General features: G+C 38.8%; 1 protein-coding gene across 3 annotated transcripts in view; it reads left to right on the forward strand.

Moving 5' to 3' along the window:
• emid1 (EMI domain containing 1) overlaps positions 1-18,122 on the forward strand; it is a 208,291-nt gene that overhangs the window by 163,563 nt on the left and 26,606 nt on the right. For all 3 annotated transcript variants that reach the window (XM_061906581.1, XM_061906584.1, XM_061906583.1), the window contains exons 7-9: positions 842-886; positions 966-1,073; positions 10,004-10,099. In XM_061906581.1, coding sequence (XP_061762565.1) covers positions 842-886; positions 966-1,073; positions 10,004-10,099 — 249 coding nt within the window. The remainder of the gene's footprint in view (positions 1-841; positions 887-965; positions 1,074-10,003; positions 10,100-18,122) is intronic.

Raw genomic sequence — 18,122 nt, forward strand, 5'->3', positions numbered from 1 at the left:
TTGTGTCCTGCAACTCTGACGGCGACACGCGAACAAAATAGAGAGACCCCATTGGCTACATTGTTAGCTGACTTTTATGTATTTATTTATTTGCGACTTAGAATGCATAAAAAAAGAAAAATGTGTTCATGTCTTTCATAAGGATTGTGAATGATAGACAGCACATCTCTCTCTTATGTTTTCATATTTCCAGTATGACTGATCTGATACTATGGTCGGATTGCAGAAGTGTTCCCATTGTGACGTAAATCTCTGGAAATAGCCAAAGGTATTCGGAGTGTAATATCTAAAGTGGCTGACTAAATGTATGTCATTTTGTGATGTTTAAACTGTGTTTTTACATACTTTGCAGATTGTAAATACGATTAGATATGGTTTACTGGAAAAAATTAAACACAATTAAGCATTTTAAGTCAACTTGTTTTTCCACTCTACTGGTACTTTAAGTTCTTTCTGTTACTCACCTTCTTTGTCAAAGCGCTGATACTTGCAATTTTCTTTGCTGGTGGCTTATTTTGCAGTGTTTGGGGAGACGATTCAAGCAAACGGACTAGTTTGTTTTGCGCAGTGTCAGGCCGTACGATACCTGAGACGCTATTCGAACATCAGGGCAACATTTTGGCAGAAATCTTTGTTGGAAATAGAAACATACAAAATTGGGACGTACAAACCAAGCTTTTTGCTTGACAATACATGACCACCTATGAAAGTTCCATTTCCATAAACCACAGAAGCATGGTCCTCCACACAACTTTTACTTCCTTTTATTGCACATTGCGCTTGGCAGAGGTAATTACCACTAATCGGATTTAAGTTCTGTGTGTGCATGCTGCCATTGCAGGTCCTCAGGGTGAAAAGGGGAGAGATGGTATTCCAGGCAGAGATGGTAAAATATAGTCTCACAGCTGCTGCTAAGTCAGATCGTGTAGTTCAGAAGTTTAGTGATGACTTTCTCCTCCTATCAGGTAAACCAGGGTCTCGAGGGTTGCCAGGTCCCAGTGGGCCTCGGGGTGAGGCAGGGGTTAGGGGCCCAAGTGGAGCTCCTGGATCGAAGGGAACCTCAGGACCAGCAGGTAAGACAGGAGCTTACAAAACATACACACCGATATCATTATAGTCGATGTCTGTTCAGAGAGTGGAGTGTATTTCTTGCATCTCCACTTGTTGATGAACTCTCTGTTACCCAAACACTTGACAAAACAACACAACTAAGCCACCATATCCAGCATTGGAGTGTTTGTCTTCCACTTAAACCACTTGGTCAACCTAAAAAGACGCTCCAGCTGTAACCAGCAGAACATTCCATGAACTCTGTTTTCCAACTTGCTGATATAGTTGGTTTTATTTGAATGTTTTCAGTATATTGCTCTTTTTGTTCCCCAGTAGACAGCTGAAGTCTTTAGAGTATACTTCTGAAGTCAACTTTATAGCTTGCAGCACGTTTCTGCTGCTGCTCGTGGTCACCAATCACAGCATAAACAGAGGAATAAACCTGCTCTATGTATTCAGAGCGCGAATAAATCAACTCTCGGAAAAAGTCAATTCACATGCAGCTGTGACTTGAATGATAATAAAGCAAGCAGAGGCGTGTGTCATAACATCTGCACAGGACACACACTGTTATTTCTCTGCTCTGCATCATAAAGGCCTCTAAAATGCCACATGACCCATGTCCTGAACCTGTTACTAAGTAACAACCAGACGTTGAACCAAAAAAAAAAAGCTTACTCTCTGAAGAGGGCCGTGTCAATCAAACATTACATGAATATTAGACAACCTGTGAATGCTGGAAAGGCAAAACCGAACTAAAATGCTAACAGTTAGCACGCTAGCATAGCACGTGAACAAAAAATGACTCAACAGTTCGCATGCATCAAGTACCAAAATATTAATCTGAGGTGTACTCCTTCAAAATGAACTAAAAGCTATCATGCTAACATTAGCATGCTAACAGTACGCGTTCGTCAAGATTCCTGAAGGAATCAATAAAGTACTATATATCTAAAATATATGACTGTGAGGTGTCTATCTGCAAATTTTGCCAAAAAAGCAAGTATGTCAATATTAGCATGCTAACAGTTGGCATACATCAAGTGCCAAAATATCTGACTCTGAGGTGTATACCTGCAAAATTAACTTAAAAACTAGCACGCTAACATCAGCATGTTAACAGTTAAAATGCGTCAAGTATTGAACTATATGACTCTGAGGTGTATACCTTCAAAAGTATCTGAAAAAGTGAACATGTTAACATTAGTATTTTAACAGTAAGCATGGCGCACTAACCATGTAAATCATATTTACATACTGTATGTATATCTGCAAACTAAAAAGCTAGCATGCTAACATCATCATGGTAACAATTTGCTCTGAGGTATATATCTGCAAAAATAGCTAAAAGAAAATACCCTTACCTTTGGATGGGAAAAATGTCCCAGAAAATTAGGAATTCCTGAAAATGCAGGAATTTTTCATGTAATGAACAGTTCGAAAGTGGAATTGTTTAAATTAGGGACGGCGTGGCGCAGTGGGAGAGTGGCCGTGCGTAACCCGAGGGTCACTGGTTCAAATCCCACCTAGAACCAACCTCGTCACGTCCGTTGTGTCCTGAGCAAGACACTTCACCCTTGCTCCTGATGGGTGCTGGTTGGCGCCTTGCATGGCAGCTCCCTCCATCAGTGTGTGAATGTGTGTGTGAATGGGTAAATGTGGAAGTAGTGTCAAAGCGCTTTGAGTACCTTGAAGGTAGAAAAGCGCTATACAAGTACAACCCATTTATCATTTATTTAAATCGGATAAAAAAAAGTGGGGGAAGGAGACTGACTGACAGAATAATAATTTTAATACTACCATATTTTTCAGACTATAACGCACACCTAAAATCTTTTCATTTACTCAAAAAGGAAGAGTGCACCTTATACCCCGGTGCTGTAATGTACGGATTACCTCAGAATTTGCTTACAGACCTCAAAGCAATTTTATATGGCACATGGTGTAATATATGTGACCGGTAAATGGGCGTCACACATAAGAGATACATGTGGACTGCACGCTACAAAGCCCAAAACTTGGATGTTTCATTGACAATAGAAAACATTTCACACAGCGCTCAAAAATTGGTCAAAATGTTTTAGTTCGACTTTGGTAAACTACAAAGCCGATGGATTGTCAGCGCATTACAGCTACTGTAGACATATATACTGGCTTCAACGTACAGCATTATTATGGTGTCTGTATAAAGACCCCAAATCGACACTTATTACGAGACTTATTATCTGGCGTTTTGTTTCGCAATATTATGCCAAACCAACTTCTCTTACCCATTGGTTCCTGCTGTTGTGTATTTGGGATCTGCATAAGACCCAAAAATGTGCGCATCTCCGCCATTGCAGTCCATGCTGACTCCATAGTCAATAAGTTCCTTCTTTTTTTCTTTATTGTCTTGTCGTGGGGCATTCATCCTCCGCTGTTGCCATTTGTAATATAAAACCACGTACAGATTCAACTTATATCTGTCAGTGGACTCGCTATGGAAGCGCTAAAAACTACCCAGCCAACGAAGTTGACGGGAAGAAGACGCTGTCAAAGTGGAGCCATGTAAAAAAAACAAATTTCCACTGAAAGCGGAACGGCCGCGCACTAGCTGCCATCTGGCAATCTCTACTGCCGTTCTTTTGCAGCTCCATCATGCAGCGAAATGGCGCAGACAAATTTAAGAGATCTCGCGAATCCTCGCATAATCACGTGATCAGGGAGGGAGTAATACATTGATCCACAAAATAAATATTCTGTCCTTCCAGAGAAGCAGAAGCAAATAAACTCGGTCCTGCCAATTATTTTTTTGCAGCAAGCATCAATACAACAATAACATCATGCCTGGCGAGTGTGTCACACATATTTGACACAGGACTTTAAATCCCCATTTAGCTGCCCAGGATATGCCTGTGAATTATTCTTCAATTTTGGACATCTAGAATCAGCATGTTCTCATCCTTTTGTGTCAACAAGATGAAATTAAGTCTGAAAACCTTTGACAAGTTGACTTAATGTCCATCACCACCCATTAAGACCTTTCAAAGTATAAAATTAAATCCGTCTTGAAGGACGGAGTATTTTATTTTGAAAGTAGACCGGATACTTTATTATGTGTTTGTGCATGATTTTAGCAAAATTGCACAAATTTGTTGCGGTGTCTGGCAGAAATAGAAGCTCTGTGAATATTTAGCTGGAATAAACACAGAAAAAAAGTCCACAGCCTGATTGATTGAAACTTTTACTAGTAGATTGCACAGTTCAGTACATATTCTGTACAATTGACCACTAAATGGTAACACCCGAATAAGTTTTTCAACTTGTTTAAGTCGGGGTCCACGTTAGCCGTTTGGAATTCAGTGGAAATTCGGGGTAAGATTGCCCATTAAACGGCCCATCCTGAAGAGACGGTCCGAGAGCGCCTTGAAGATGGTCTGTAAAACAGAATCTTTGTAAAACAGAATCTTTGTAAAATTTTTATCAAAGAAACACCATTACATGTTATGTAGACCCAAAGGAAGTGTTTTAAATGTAGGGGGAACAAATCATAATATGCACCTTTTAACACACCTTATAATCCGGTGCCCCTTTTGTTGGACTACGGACCTGAATAGACCCACTCTTCGGCAGTCCGCCTTATAATCCGGTGCGCCATATGGTCCGAAAAATATGGTATGTGTGTAAATGCTGGAAATTAGCTCCACATATACACATCTCACATCCTTATGATTTCCATGTGGCTGTAGTGTTATTGTTTTTCCTTTTCTCCTTTACTTCATAGCCCCCCAAAAGCAGTACTGCATATTGTATCCATGGCTACACTGTGCCCAATGTGCTGATTTGAATCCTTTTCAAAGAGAAAGACAAACCTACGACTGGAGTGAGTCCAACATAATGCAGAGACAAGTATCTCCTAATACAGGGTTCATGGGAAATATGAGCTTGTGTGTCATAACAAATCATGGGAATAAATACAAATATGATTGCACATATTTTCTGATGCTATTTTCTTCAATATGACACAGACTGGACATTTGAGCCCTGGTTACACATTGAGGCCCCGCTCCCCTTGTACCCAAAAGCAGCCAAAACACAGCTGCTTATGCTGCAACTTTAAGTGAAAGTGACCTAGATGGGTGTCAAATCAGGGTTACAATAACACTACCTTGCAAAGTAATATTTCTCAGACGGCGCCTGTCACTTGCAGTACGCTGCGGTGCCACAAGCAGAGAGAAAGGTGCAGAGTCGTGGGTGTGACAGAGCAAGAATTGGCGTTTTTCACCGGGTCGCATTACTTCTTAAAGTCCAAACAATGAGGTCAGATGTTGTTATGGTACAGCCTTGTGGGGTACACTTCCTCCATGACTGGCCCATATGGAGTCCTTATAATTACACAGCATGCAAGCATGTTCACGTTTAATATGATCCAGGGCCTGTAACACGATTAATTTTGCTTATTTGAGTTTCAGTGAGGACCTTCCTCATGTTAATTACAGATAAACAAAGTCAGTCAGGTTTGACTCTATGATTTACAGTCTTTCTAAAAGGATTTACCCAATACACACACAAACACATACATACTCAACACTGCAAGACATTGGCACAATCATACAACATCCAGAACTTTGTCACTGGCCCTCCTCGCTACATAAGGGGTGTTTTTACAGTGGGGCAAAAAAGTATTTAGTCAGCCACCGATTGTGCAAGTTCTCCCACTTAAAATGATGACAGAGGTCTGTAATTTTCATCATAGGTACACTTCAACTGTGAGAGACAGAATGTGAAAAAAAATTCCGGAAATCACATTGTAGGAATTTTAAATAATTTTTTTGTAAATGATGGTGGAAAATAAGTAAATAAATTTGGTCAACCATTCAAAGCTCTCACTGATGGAAGGAGGTTTTGGCTCAAAATCTCACAATACGTGGCCCCATTCATTCTTTCCTTAGCACGGATCAATCGTCCCGTCCCCTTAGCAGAAAAACAGCCCCAAAGCATGATGTTTCCACCCCCATGCTTCACAGTAGATATGGTGTTCTTGGGATGCAACTCAGTATTCTTCTTCCTCCAAACACGATGAGTTGAGTTTATACCAAAAAGTTCTATTTTGGTTTCATCTGACCACATGACATTCTCTCAATCTTCTGCTGTATCATCCATGTATCCATGTTGGTATAAACTCAACTGGTCTTGTTTGGAGGAAGAAGAATACTGAGTTGCATCCCAAGAACACCATACCTACTGTGAAGCATAGGGGTGGAAACATCATGCTTTGGGGCTGTTTTTCTGCTAAGGGGACAGGACGATTGATCCGTGCTAGGTATGGTGTTCTTGGGATGCAACTCAGTATTCTTCTTCCTCCAAACACGACGAGTTGAGTTTATACCAAAAAGTTCTATTTTGGTTTCATCTGACCACATGACATTCTCCCATGTGCTCTCTGGTAAACTTAAGACGGGCTTGGACATGCACTGGCTTAAGCAGGGTGACACGTCTGGCACTCCAGGATTTGATTCTCTGTTGGCGTAGTGTGTTACTGATGGTAACCTTTGTTACTTTGGTCCCAGCTCTCTGCAGTACGAAAGATTTTGTAAATGTTTATTTACATACCTCAATTGTTTACAAACGGTGTGTCATTATCTGTGGCCCGGATCATGTTTTTTTATTTTCTGTTAGTTTTGGACTCCCTTAGTTCCTGTTTGTGCACCTCTGGTTAGTGGTCGGTTTGCTCACCTGTTGTCGACCGCTAATCAGAGAACTATTTATTCACCTCTCTCGCCACAATTGTCCTGGCTTCATTTTTTGCCAATGCAACAGTTACGTTGGGTATTCCTTGTTTTTTGGCTAATAATTCCTGTGCTAAGTTTTGGCTCTTTAGCTTATCGTGCGAACGGCATGCTTTCCTTTTGTTTGGTTTTTGTCTTTTTGTTAGTTAGATGATTTATGAGGAATAAATTATATCCTACCTTCACGCTTTCGTCCCTGAGTTGTCCATTCTGCATCTGGGAGGAACGACCCCGCAGTAAGTTGCAACCCTCACGTGACACGGTGCCTGTAACACAGCAGTAAAACAGCTGATCAAACAAAACAGAAGTCATTATCATGGGCCAACTGGCTGCGGAAGCTAGCTCTCCAATCAGATAAACAGACTCAATAACTACGGTGACGTTTTGGTGAATTCAGGAAACTGAAAAAATACAAAAAGAATGTCATGTAAGTTGATATTACTAGCACAGACAGTTGTAAAAGTGTTAGCATATTCACTAATGCTAACGACGCTAACTTGATTACATTAAGATAACACATACAAATATGCATGAAAGCACTCCTACAGACGCATGAGATGGTTTAGTAAGTATGAGTTGATTAATTTATAATGTAAAACTTACAAACGTTCCATGGAGCGGTGAATGAAGAATCCTTTCAAGCAGAAACACAATGAATTGTTTTAATTCTAGTTCAAATCTTGAAACAGGAAATACATTTTTTACCCGCTCCACCTGCATTGACCGAATTTGTCTAGAAGATGGCGCCAAAGCACAAACAATAACACACCTCTTCAGTGTCTCTGTCGGTGTAATATGAAAAATATTTGTTGAATACAAAACATTATGGTCGCTAGTTAAGAAAAGGCCATAAAATAGCCGCACCGATTTATGAGCCACAAGGTTCAAAGTGGGGGGGAAAAGGTAGTGGCTTATAGGCCGGAAAATACGGTAACCATAACATCTTAATGAACAAATTAGACTGTATGGCTTCAGAGGATTGGTCTAGATCTCAGTAGCGTATTTTTGTGTCTTTCTCGCCTTCTTCGGGAAAAGTTGAATGTCACGGATGACCAACTTCTCGGTTTATGTGCACACCAATTCCTATCCAGGTGAGGGGCATAATTGAAAACCTTGAATTATTAATAACTAACTAACAGGCTATCAAGAGCAGCGGCGCTGTATATCAATACTGCTAGTTAGCACTCTTAGATCTTGGCGCGGCTACAAAGAGTTTGTTTGCGTAAACATTTATAACAACAATATTTCCAATACTTGGTAAATATTTAGGTCAAAAGATGTAAATAAAGTATTGTTGGCGCTTTTTGGGTGCATTTATTATGAATTAGAATGCAAAAACAAATAAAAATACTTAAGTGTTCTTGTCTCTCATAAAGATTGTGAATGATAGGCAAAATTCCAAAAGAAGTTCCGTCTTTTTGTCAAACCATCAGTTTTTTCAGACAGATGGTTTGACACAAACGTACTATACTTCACACAATTAACCATAATAACTTAAAGAACAAATTAGAACTGTATGGCATTAAAGGGTTGGTCTTGACCTGAGTAAGTAGCGACTTAACCATCAGGAAATAATTGGTGGAGTTAGGCAAACATATGTTTAGGGCACTACATATATCCTGCGGTGTAATCCAGGGATCAATACCGGGACCAAAATTGTTCAGTCTTTATATTAATGACATTTGTAAAGTCAAAAAAATCTTAGTCAGTATTATTTATAGAAGATCATTCATAATGTTGGTTATAAAGAACATTCCAACCCTTTATTATTTGAATCAAAAATATAAAATGTTAACGATTTGGTGCATTTGCTACCAGCTAACAATATGCACAAAGCAAACAGCCAAAAAATAAATATATAAATAAACGCTTGTCCATCAGTCAGCCCATCAGTGATCGGCCCACCGGGAAAACTCACAGTATTCCCTATTTTCCAGTCCGCCCGTGTATGTGAGGTACAAACATAAAAATGAAAAGTTAGGGAACCCAAACTTGGCAACATAAATCAACAAAACGACTTTGATTCAATTTCCTGAGAACATGTTTGTATTGCTGCTTGTCGCAGAGCTTGTCGGGCACAAACTTGAATTGTACATGTCATGATTGTTATACTGTATTACAGGGAGAACTGGCAGAAACACACAATTTGAATTCAAGTTTGTTCATATTGTATACAATAATCTAATTATTCAATATAAAAAATTTGTGTGAAAAAAATATACGTTGTATATTTATGTGCACAATATACGTTGTATATTTTTTTGCGGTATTGCCATCTGCTTAATCTGGTAGTGTACTGCCCTACTTGCATCAAATTCTAGATGACCACCTCTTCTGTGTGTTGTTGCATGTCAAAATTAATATTTAATATGCAACAATCCAACATAATGAATCTAATGTAAAAATAATCCAATTAACCCATCTGCAAATTACTTAAAAATCCCCAAAAGAGAAAATATTGTATACACTTAGCAGGGAGGAGTTTTCTTTTTACCAAAGCCCTTTCATCTTAAAATATCAGATTAATGACAAAAAAGAGTAACGTCTTGTGTCAGACTTTTGTTGGTGTTGGCACCACAATGCAGAGACAGCAGACGAAGTGCAGGTAAAAAAAGTGTTTGATGACAAAAGTAAAATAGTGCCGCAGGGAAGTATACAGGAATCATAGGTAAAGCTATGCAGCAAGGAGGAACAAAGCACCAAGCAAACGATCCAGCCCTGTCTACATAAAAAAAGCAACCAGGAACAGGCTTATCCTGACTACCAATCAGGGACAGGTGAGGGAGGCAGCACTCAGACAAGAAATATAATGGCAAAACGGAGGCAAACAGGTAACTGTAACAAAATAAGAGCGATGGAGAGGAAACTAATAATAATTGTCATGAGAGATCCTTTTAAACAGGTTTATATAAATATGGATAAATGTTTGTTTAAAAAAAAAGGGGCATGTTTTGTTAAATTGATGAAACATGGTCTTATATGTAGTTAATAAACATGTTAAGTGCATATATTATTTCTTACGTGTATTTGTTCATGCAAAATAAAACACGACTTATGTTTTAGATTAAAAATAAATTCTCAATTGAAATTCATCTGCAACAACCTGGTTTGTAATACCAATCAGATTTTTTTATTATTACATGACAGCACCATTTTAAAAAATGTTTCTCTCCTTTGTCTTGTAGGCCCCCGGGGTCCTCCAGGACTACCAGGAGAGAGAGGTCTACCAGGTCCCCCAGGCCCACCTGCTGCTGCTAGTGCCCGCATCCCAGAACCAGACAGTAAGACCCTAACAGACCCTATCACATTCACGATGGGAACACACTTTTCCTACAAATGTATCGACAATATAATTTCAATGGAATGTCAAACACAATCTGCTGGTTGAGTTCCAAGTTGTTCTAGAAAAAATATGAAAACTTAATTAAATAATTCTAAGCTCAAACTGCAACTGTCCTAAAAATGTAAAACATTCTTAACTGTCTTACAAGTGGTGATGTAAGTCACCAGTAACTATTATGTTTAATATGTTGAAATCAGGGGTATTTCAAGTTCGGCTCAGCGACCATTTGAAGCCTGCGGCTCCTTTTCTACTGGCCCGTGACATATTATAAACAATTACATGTATTCATTAATGTTGAGGTGTGTACTGCACTAATTTGTTTTGTCAAATATAACACTAACCTAACATTATGATCATTTCTTCAGACATGCACATTACGTCGATCGCGAACTACCGGTTAATCGTGGAGGGTGTGTCAGTCAATTGCCTGCCAGCCATTAATAAAAATAGACCTAAAGATTAACGATCATCAATTTTCACCGAGACGTCACTTTTGCCGCTTGATTGACATTCTTGGCACCTGAGGATCTTGTGAGATGACACTGGCTGCTGCGAGCTCATTGAGAAAAAATGACTGAAAGGGAGGCAAGAAACACTTTTTATTTTAACAGACTCTCACGCTGTATCTGCCGTCAAAACTCTAAAGACCCACTGCACAGTTGCTATCATCACAATAAAAGCACTGCTTCATCCTGCCTGCGCTAACAAAATAAGAGTCTCAGAAAGTTGGCATGCACAAGTTAGCAAGCTACGGATTTTGCCACCAATGTATTTCTTAAAAAGTGTATAAAAACAAGTACGGAAGGTGAACAAATAAGAAGCCAAAAAGCAACCACTTTCATGTGGTATTGGACAGAAAGAGGACTCTTTTTCTCCTGCATTTGAAAATGTGGGCGTTATCATCACTACTGTCTGATTCCAATCAATGCAAGTCATCACAATCAGGTAATGCACCAACTTATATTCTTGTCTTCATGAAAGAAAGGAATCTTTATGTGCTTGTATTATCATTAAACACCTTTAGCTTGTTAACAAAAACGTATATTTCATAACTGAATATGTATAAATTATATTTATGAAAGAGGTAGATCCCCTCGACTTTGTCAATTGAAATGTAGCTCGCCTGCAGAAAAAGTGTGATAGATTATGGTTTTAGCGTCTTTAATGTAAAAAGTGCTCCAAAGTGACCGCTGTATCTTTTAGTTGTTTTGTATGTTCCACATGGTGGAAAAAAACGTTTATTGTACATTGGGGCTTTATTTACTGAAGGTTTGCGTGCAAACTTAAGAGCACACATAAAGCTGATCTACTAAACATGTACACAGAGGATTACTTCTCCTTAATGAGCAAAATAGAGAGTACAATTCATTTAGCGTGTCTTCATGTATATGCTGAATATATGTTGATTATTAGAAAGCTCACAATACTGGGAGGAGGAGATGAAAATATAACCATTTAGCACTTGCAAAGTGATTTATCAAGACTGAAACTGGTCTGCTGCCACTGTTGTGTGTCTATATTTAGCACATCTGAAATGTTCATGCACACTGGCACAGTTACGCACAATTGGCTGTGAGAAAAAAAGGCAAAGGTAGACAATTGTCAGAATGTTCCGTCTGTGTGTGTGTGTTTAGGAACATATTAGCGATGTCAAGATTGGACACTTTGCCTATAAAGCAATTACATTATATAATTTTGTTGTCGCTGGATGTGTAACGCTCGGGTGGCATGAGAGCGACAAAGTCGAGTAGGCAGCATGCAGGTAAAAAGGTATTTAATAGTGATGGGACCAGGGTCAAGTAATGAAGGAGGCGTTTCCACAAAGCGCGTCTTGAGGCTTGCTTTATTTAGGGGAGGAGCCGGAATTACTGACTTGTGAAGCCTCGTTGCCAAGTTGTACAACGTGACTGCTTCGGGACGTGGTTCAGATTTGTCGGGAGATTCGACAACTCATAAACCGCCCAAGCTCCATTGAAAATGTGAGGATTTGAGACTTGTGGTCAGTTTGGAATCTGGGTAAAGAATAAAAATTGTTTTGTTTTTTAAATGTCGCTAGAATCAAAGAAGCACGATAAACTAAATCCAACCGACACACTTGATATCCCTTTAATTACAACTTTGCATCAGTGACATGATAACTTTGCTAGCACAATTGTTTGCACATTCGCGTTTTATTCTACAAGACGTGAGTTCGATTCTTGGCAATGTCAGTTCTCAAAAGACTATCACTGTAAATATTACATTTGTTAAAGTAAAGCAGTTTGTATTTGTTCTTTTTAACCAGCTACCAGAAATCAATAGTTGGATAATGGAGTGGTTTTGTCAACAAACAAAAAAATAATCGCCTAAAACTAAAACGCCTCTGTTCTGTACATCATTGTCCAAGTTACATCATATCATAATCTTCCTCTTTTTGCCATTTCCTTAAGGCAGTGGTTCTCAACCTTTTTTCAGTGATGTACCCCCTGTAAATATTTGTTTTAAATTCAAGTACCCCCTAATCAGAACAAAGCATTTTTGGTTGAAAAAAAGAGATAAATAAGTAAAATACAGCACTATGTCATCAGTTTCTGATTCATTAATTTGTATAACAGTGCAAAATATTGCTCATTTGTAGTTGTCTTTCTTGAACTATTTGGGAAAAAAGATATAAAAATAACTAAAAACTTGTTGAAAAATAAACATGTGATTCAATTATAAATAAATAATAATAATCATCAACTTAAAGTACCCTGTTTGGGGATTGTAATAGAGATCCATCTGGATTCATCAACTTAATTCTAAACATTTCTTCACAAAAAAAGAAATCTTTAACATCAATATTTATGGAACATGTCCACAAAAAATCCAGCTGTCAACACTGAATATTGCATTGTTGCATTTCTTTTCACAGTTTATGAACTTACATTCATATTTTGTTGAATTATTATTCAATAAATATATTTATAAAGGATTTTTGAATTGTTGCTATTTTTCAATAAATATATTTATAAAGGATTTTTGAATTGTTTCTATTTTTAGAATATTTTTTAAAATCTCATGTACCCCTTGGCATACCTTCAAGTACCCCCAGGGGTACGCGTACCTCCATTTGAGAACCACTGCCTTAAGGTGACAGAAAAACATTATACGACCTGCCCTATCATATGATTCTACCATGTTGGCATAATACACACACATAAAACATATGTTATTATACTTTTTTGATTCACCCAGCAAAACCATTTTGTCAAACATTTACTGTGATTCATTCATAGAGGCATGATAGATGCATATCACGCACAATGCGGTTAAGATGCAGCTGTTTGTAATTATACATTTGACCAGCAGGTGGAGTCTAGTGGCGAAGCATGCGTTGAAGCTCTGGGAAATTCTCTGACCTATTGGCTCAAGTGGATCATTGCCTCATGAGGCTTCATCTGACCATCACTAGTATTTAATCTTGGACAAAAACACAAGACGAGTGTAGCAGGAAATGCACTGGAGCATAGGGAAGGCTATGCAATGACAAACAGACTTCAAAGTAAACTCACAGAATGCTTAAAGAGCTGCAAAACAGTTGACCTCTGAGAAGAAGCGTGCAACCAAACACAACGTCCCGACAGAGATTGGTGGGCCAGGCTCAACTTAAATAATCCTAATGATAACACAAAACAGGTGCGTGGATCAGTGCTCAGAGACAGACATGAAGCGGTTGTAAGGAAACACCAACACAACAGGAAAAGCCACCAAAATTAAAGCACAGAACAGGTTCTAAAGCACTAAACACAGGAGAACACTCACTGATGTAACCAGCCATGACAGGATGAATTAAGGGGCTGATTTAAAACTAATTCAATTGGGGTTTTTTTGTGTCTGCTGGTGTTTGTTCATTCATGTCGTAGAAACATTATATTATAAAAAGATTTCTACAATATGAAAAAACATTCCTGCAAAGTGCATTTTTCTTGCATCACAACACCGCTGCGCCTACAAAGCGCAGCTTCAGCGTGCTAAATGTAGGTTCTGTCGTCGAGATCGCATTTTTATGCAGCCTAAAAAGTTGGTATATATTATGTTTGTGTGTTGCATGTCAACAACATGACAAAACGCCACAGTTTGGACAGTATGATGCCATAAATGTGGAGGAACATGACAGCCGGTACACACACAACATCCTCATTTAAATAGGGCTGTCTGCACCACTTTTGTCACTTGTTACAAATTGTACAAGCAGTTTTGGTCAATCACCCGCTACACGCCCACTAATAGTACATGCAATTTTTCAGTTTCACTGGTTTAAATGTAACTTAGATATTGGGTTTCACTATGTAAAGCGCTTTGAGTCACTAGAGAAAAGCGCTATATAAATATAATTCACTTCACTTCACTTCACTTCAGTTTGCACATCCTATTTAACACCTGTCATTTGGGTTTTTATAGATCAAGCCCATATATATAATACATTAATAACTGGATCATGCTAGGTGTATTATAGTACGGTCATCAATATATTTGTCATGTTTCACTGGGCTTGTCACGGCCTGGCATTCGTGTTGTTGATTTGGACCGCAGAATGCAGAGACTGCAGGTGAAGTACAGATAAAAGCCCTTTTATTTTGGAAACCACAACGAAAAACAAGTGCAGCAGGGAAGGGCTGGGCAGTGCAGGGCTGGCATAAGAAGCATCCGGATTGCCAATAAGGGACAAGTGAGGCAGCCACCGCTCAGACCAGAGAAGTGGTGGAGGCAAACAAAAATAGGAGTGTTGGACGAAAAATACTGGCGAAAGTGAGGAAACATGTAACTGTCGGAAGTCATGACAATAAGCTGCATTTACTAAGTTGCACTTTGCCATCTCTTTTACATTGGCACCAAACATTTAGAAAATGTAGCCAAAGAAAAGAGAACACACTTAGTAAGTCCTTCAAATCTCATGACATTTTCTTGTCGTGATCGTTAGAATTTTGATTTAACTCCAAATTGTACCACTTTTGGCTTCAACAATGAAATGGGACATAATTGCTGCCCCCGTCCCTGTGGGGATTTAATTTGACCATCAATCTGATGAGATACATTCATTTTATGGACATGGAACTCTTCCAAATCTGTGTTAGACCCCATTTTCATGTGATGAGGGGGCTCAAGTGGAACGGAGCAGACAAACAGTGACCTCATGTCCTGACACAATCAGTCTGCTGTCAACCTAACATCGAATCCTCACAATGTGTGCCACTTTGTGCCCCATGTGCATGTTCTACTTTGGCGTCTTCACACAGAAACAGACTTTAAATGCTACTTGCTGGGCCATCCTCTGTTGTGAACAACCTGGCATCTACTTAGATGGACTAAATTACCTCATGGATGCAAGCATACTTATTTAGACAACATGTTTTTTATAGTTTGACTTCAGTTTAGCGGCTCATTCAGAAGTCCATAGAGATCATTGGTCATTAACCATTGCTTCAAATACTATCATTGTGACAGATATACAGCCATATTTAAAAAAAATTAAGATTATATTAAAGCCGAACCTTTTCCCCAAATATATAATGTCCCAAAAAAACAACACTATTTTTTTCTATATTTTTTGCCCATTTATTATGTTTTGTTCACTAATTCAGGCCCTGCAATGAGGTGGCGACTTGTCCAGGGTGTACCCCGCCTTCCGCCCGATTGTAGCTGAGATAGGCGCCAGCGCACCCCGCGACCCCAAAAGGGAATAAGCGGTAGAAAATCGATGGATGGATGTTCACTAATTAAATTAATGCTGAAGTGGCATAGCAGTTAGGAATTTGTTTCACTGCGGTAGGAGATGTCCAACACTTTTCTTTACCTTTTCATGTGAACTTTGGACATCATCTGAAATACAAACACAAGACTATTAAACATATTAAATTGAACTGTAGTTGTCAATATAATCTTTGTTTTGGTTTATTCATGATTATTTTGAGTAAACACACATGTTTACATAACCTGTAAAATAATAATAATACATTAGTTAGTAATATCTAGCTATAGATGTACGTGAACTGCATTTTTATCAATTGTGTCTCTCATGCACACACTTCCATAGCCAAATATGCTTCTGGTTGCCAAGAGTAATACAGTAAACCATCATTTATCGCTGTTAATTGGTTCCAGACCTGGCCGTGGTTAAAGAAAAAAGAAAACGAAAAAAATACATGAAACAAGAATAATTGATTCTAAATTAAATATTTACATAGCTACGACATAAAAACAGTTTACGGCTTTCTAAATATATTTTTAACGTCAAAAAAGGCCCACTACATATGAAATAACACCCACATAGTCACCTTTATGAGCAGCTCACTAGGCTGTACTCATCAGCCCTATAGCCCCTAGCATATTAAAGGCCACAATCAGGCCGGAAAAAATCTTGTTTAGGGCCACTTGGTCCATGTTTACCTCCCAGTAAAGTGGAATGAAAGGGGATGAAGTGGAAGACATGACACAGCCTTGACATGCAGTGATGAGAACCTGTCCACCTCTGATGTCACTCAACAGCTTCCAGATGTAGACTGGTCATGCCTCAGCTTGTTATATTTGTTGATTCTCTGTTTAAAAAAAAGTAAAGCAACAAGTTTGTCAGCGTGAGCTTCCTGTGTAGGCGTGAAGGTTGGCACGATGATCCCCGAGACTGGGAGCCATTTCTTTCACATCAAAGTAACAGCAGGGAGGACAGCAGGGTGGTTCTGTGCTGACCTTTCTTGGGAAAACACCGGTTTATTTGGCCAGCACGTCTGCACTTGAAGGTTGAACCTCACCCCCGACCCCTGTGGACCACTGATGCTTGAGACTTGCATCCAGAACGCTGTTCATTTGGAGGTGAAGTAGTTGAAAAATCTAATTTTTATGTCAGTGCTGCAGATGCCAGCGAGGAAATTAAGAGCGGATGTGAAAAGAAACAAAGTGACAACTCGCTTGGTTTGGACATCGGACTCAATTGGATATGAGCCATGATTTTTCAGCTGCATGATGTTTCCTCTCATCACCCTCCTTCTCTCTTAACCGCCTCAAGTCAAATGGTTCAACTGGATATGTCTCATCTCAAGGAACACACACACACACACACTTCCTCCCACTCTCACTCTTACTGGCTTCATGTTCTTTTCTATGGCCCGTTTACACTGCACACCAAATCGGATTTGTTTGCCCACAAGTGACACAGATCTGATTTTTGTGCCAATCTAAATGCTCCAAAGTGCTTCAAATCTGATCTTTTGACATCAGATTCAGGTCCAGAACCCGATTGGAATCTCATCTTTTCAAATGTGACTTCAATCTATAAACGCAATGCGACCCGAATGTGACTGATTTCGATGAGAACAGTCTTTTTTCGATGTCCGAATTTTCGGTGCGTCACTCGTCAATAGTGTGCAAATAACAGACTATATGTAATATATGAATATATATTTTGATTCCGAAGATTTAGCAATTGTTGAAGGACCGGAATTGAAGCTGTGGTGTATTTGCTAATACTGTATATGAGATGAAAAATAAAGCTCCCATAGATCAATGCCGATGTCCATGCCTCCACTTCTTAACAGCCATAAAAAGATTAGAACGCTCCCAAATGTATTACACTATACACACCCATTCATACATTATTACTTTCAATTATTTTTAAGTAAAAAAAACACACACATTTTTAAGGTATGGGGACCATACCTATGGTGGCGACTTTTGTTTTATTTTTTAATATTAGCGACTTCCTTGTTCATTTACGGAATATGGTCAACTTTCTCTAGTTTTTACTAGAGATGTCCGATTATGGCTTTTTTGCCGATATCCAATATTCCGATATCGTCCAACTATTAATTATCGATTCCGATATCAACCAATACCGATATATACAGTCTTGGAATCAACCCATTATTATGCTTAATTTTGTTGTGATGCCCCGCTGGATGCATTAAACAATCTAACAAGGTTTTCCAAAATAAATCAACTCAAGTTAT

The sequence above is a fragment of the Nerophis ophidion genome, linkage group LG07, assembly GCF_033978795.1.
Source record: "Nerophis ophidion isolate RoL-2023_Sa linkage group LG07, RoL_Noph_v1.0, whole genome shotgun sequence".
Classification (NCBI taxonomy): domain Eukaryota; kingdom Metazoa; phylum Chordata; class Actinopteri; order Syngnathiformes; family Syngnathidae; genus Nerophis; species Nerophis ophidion.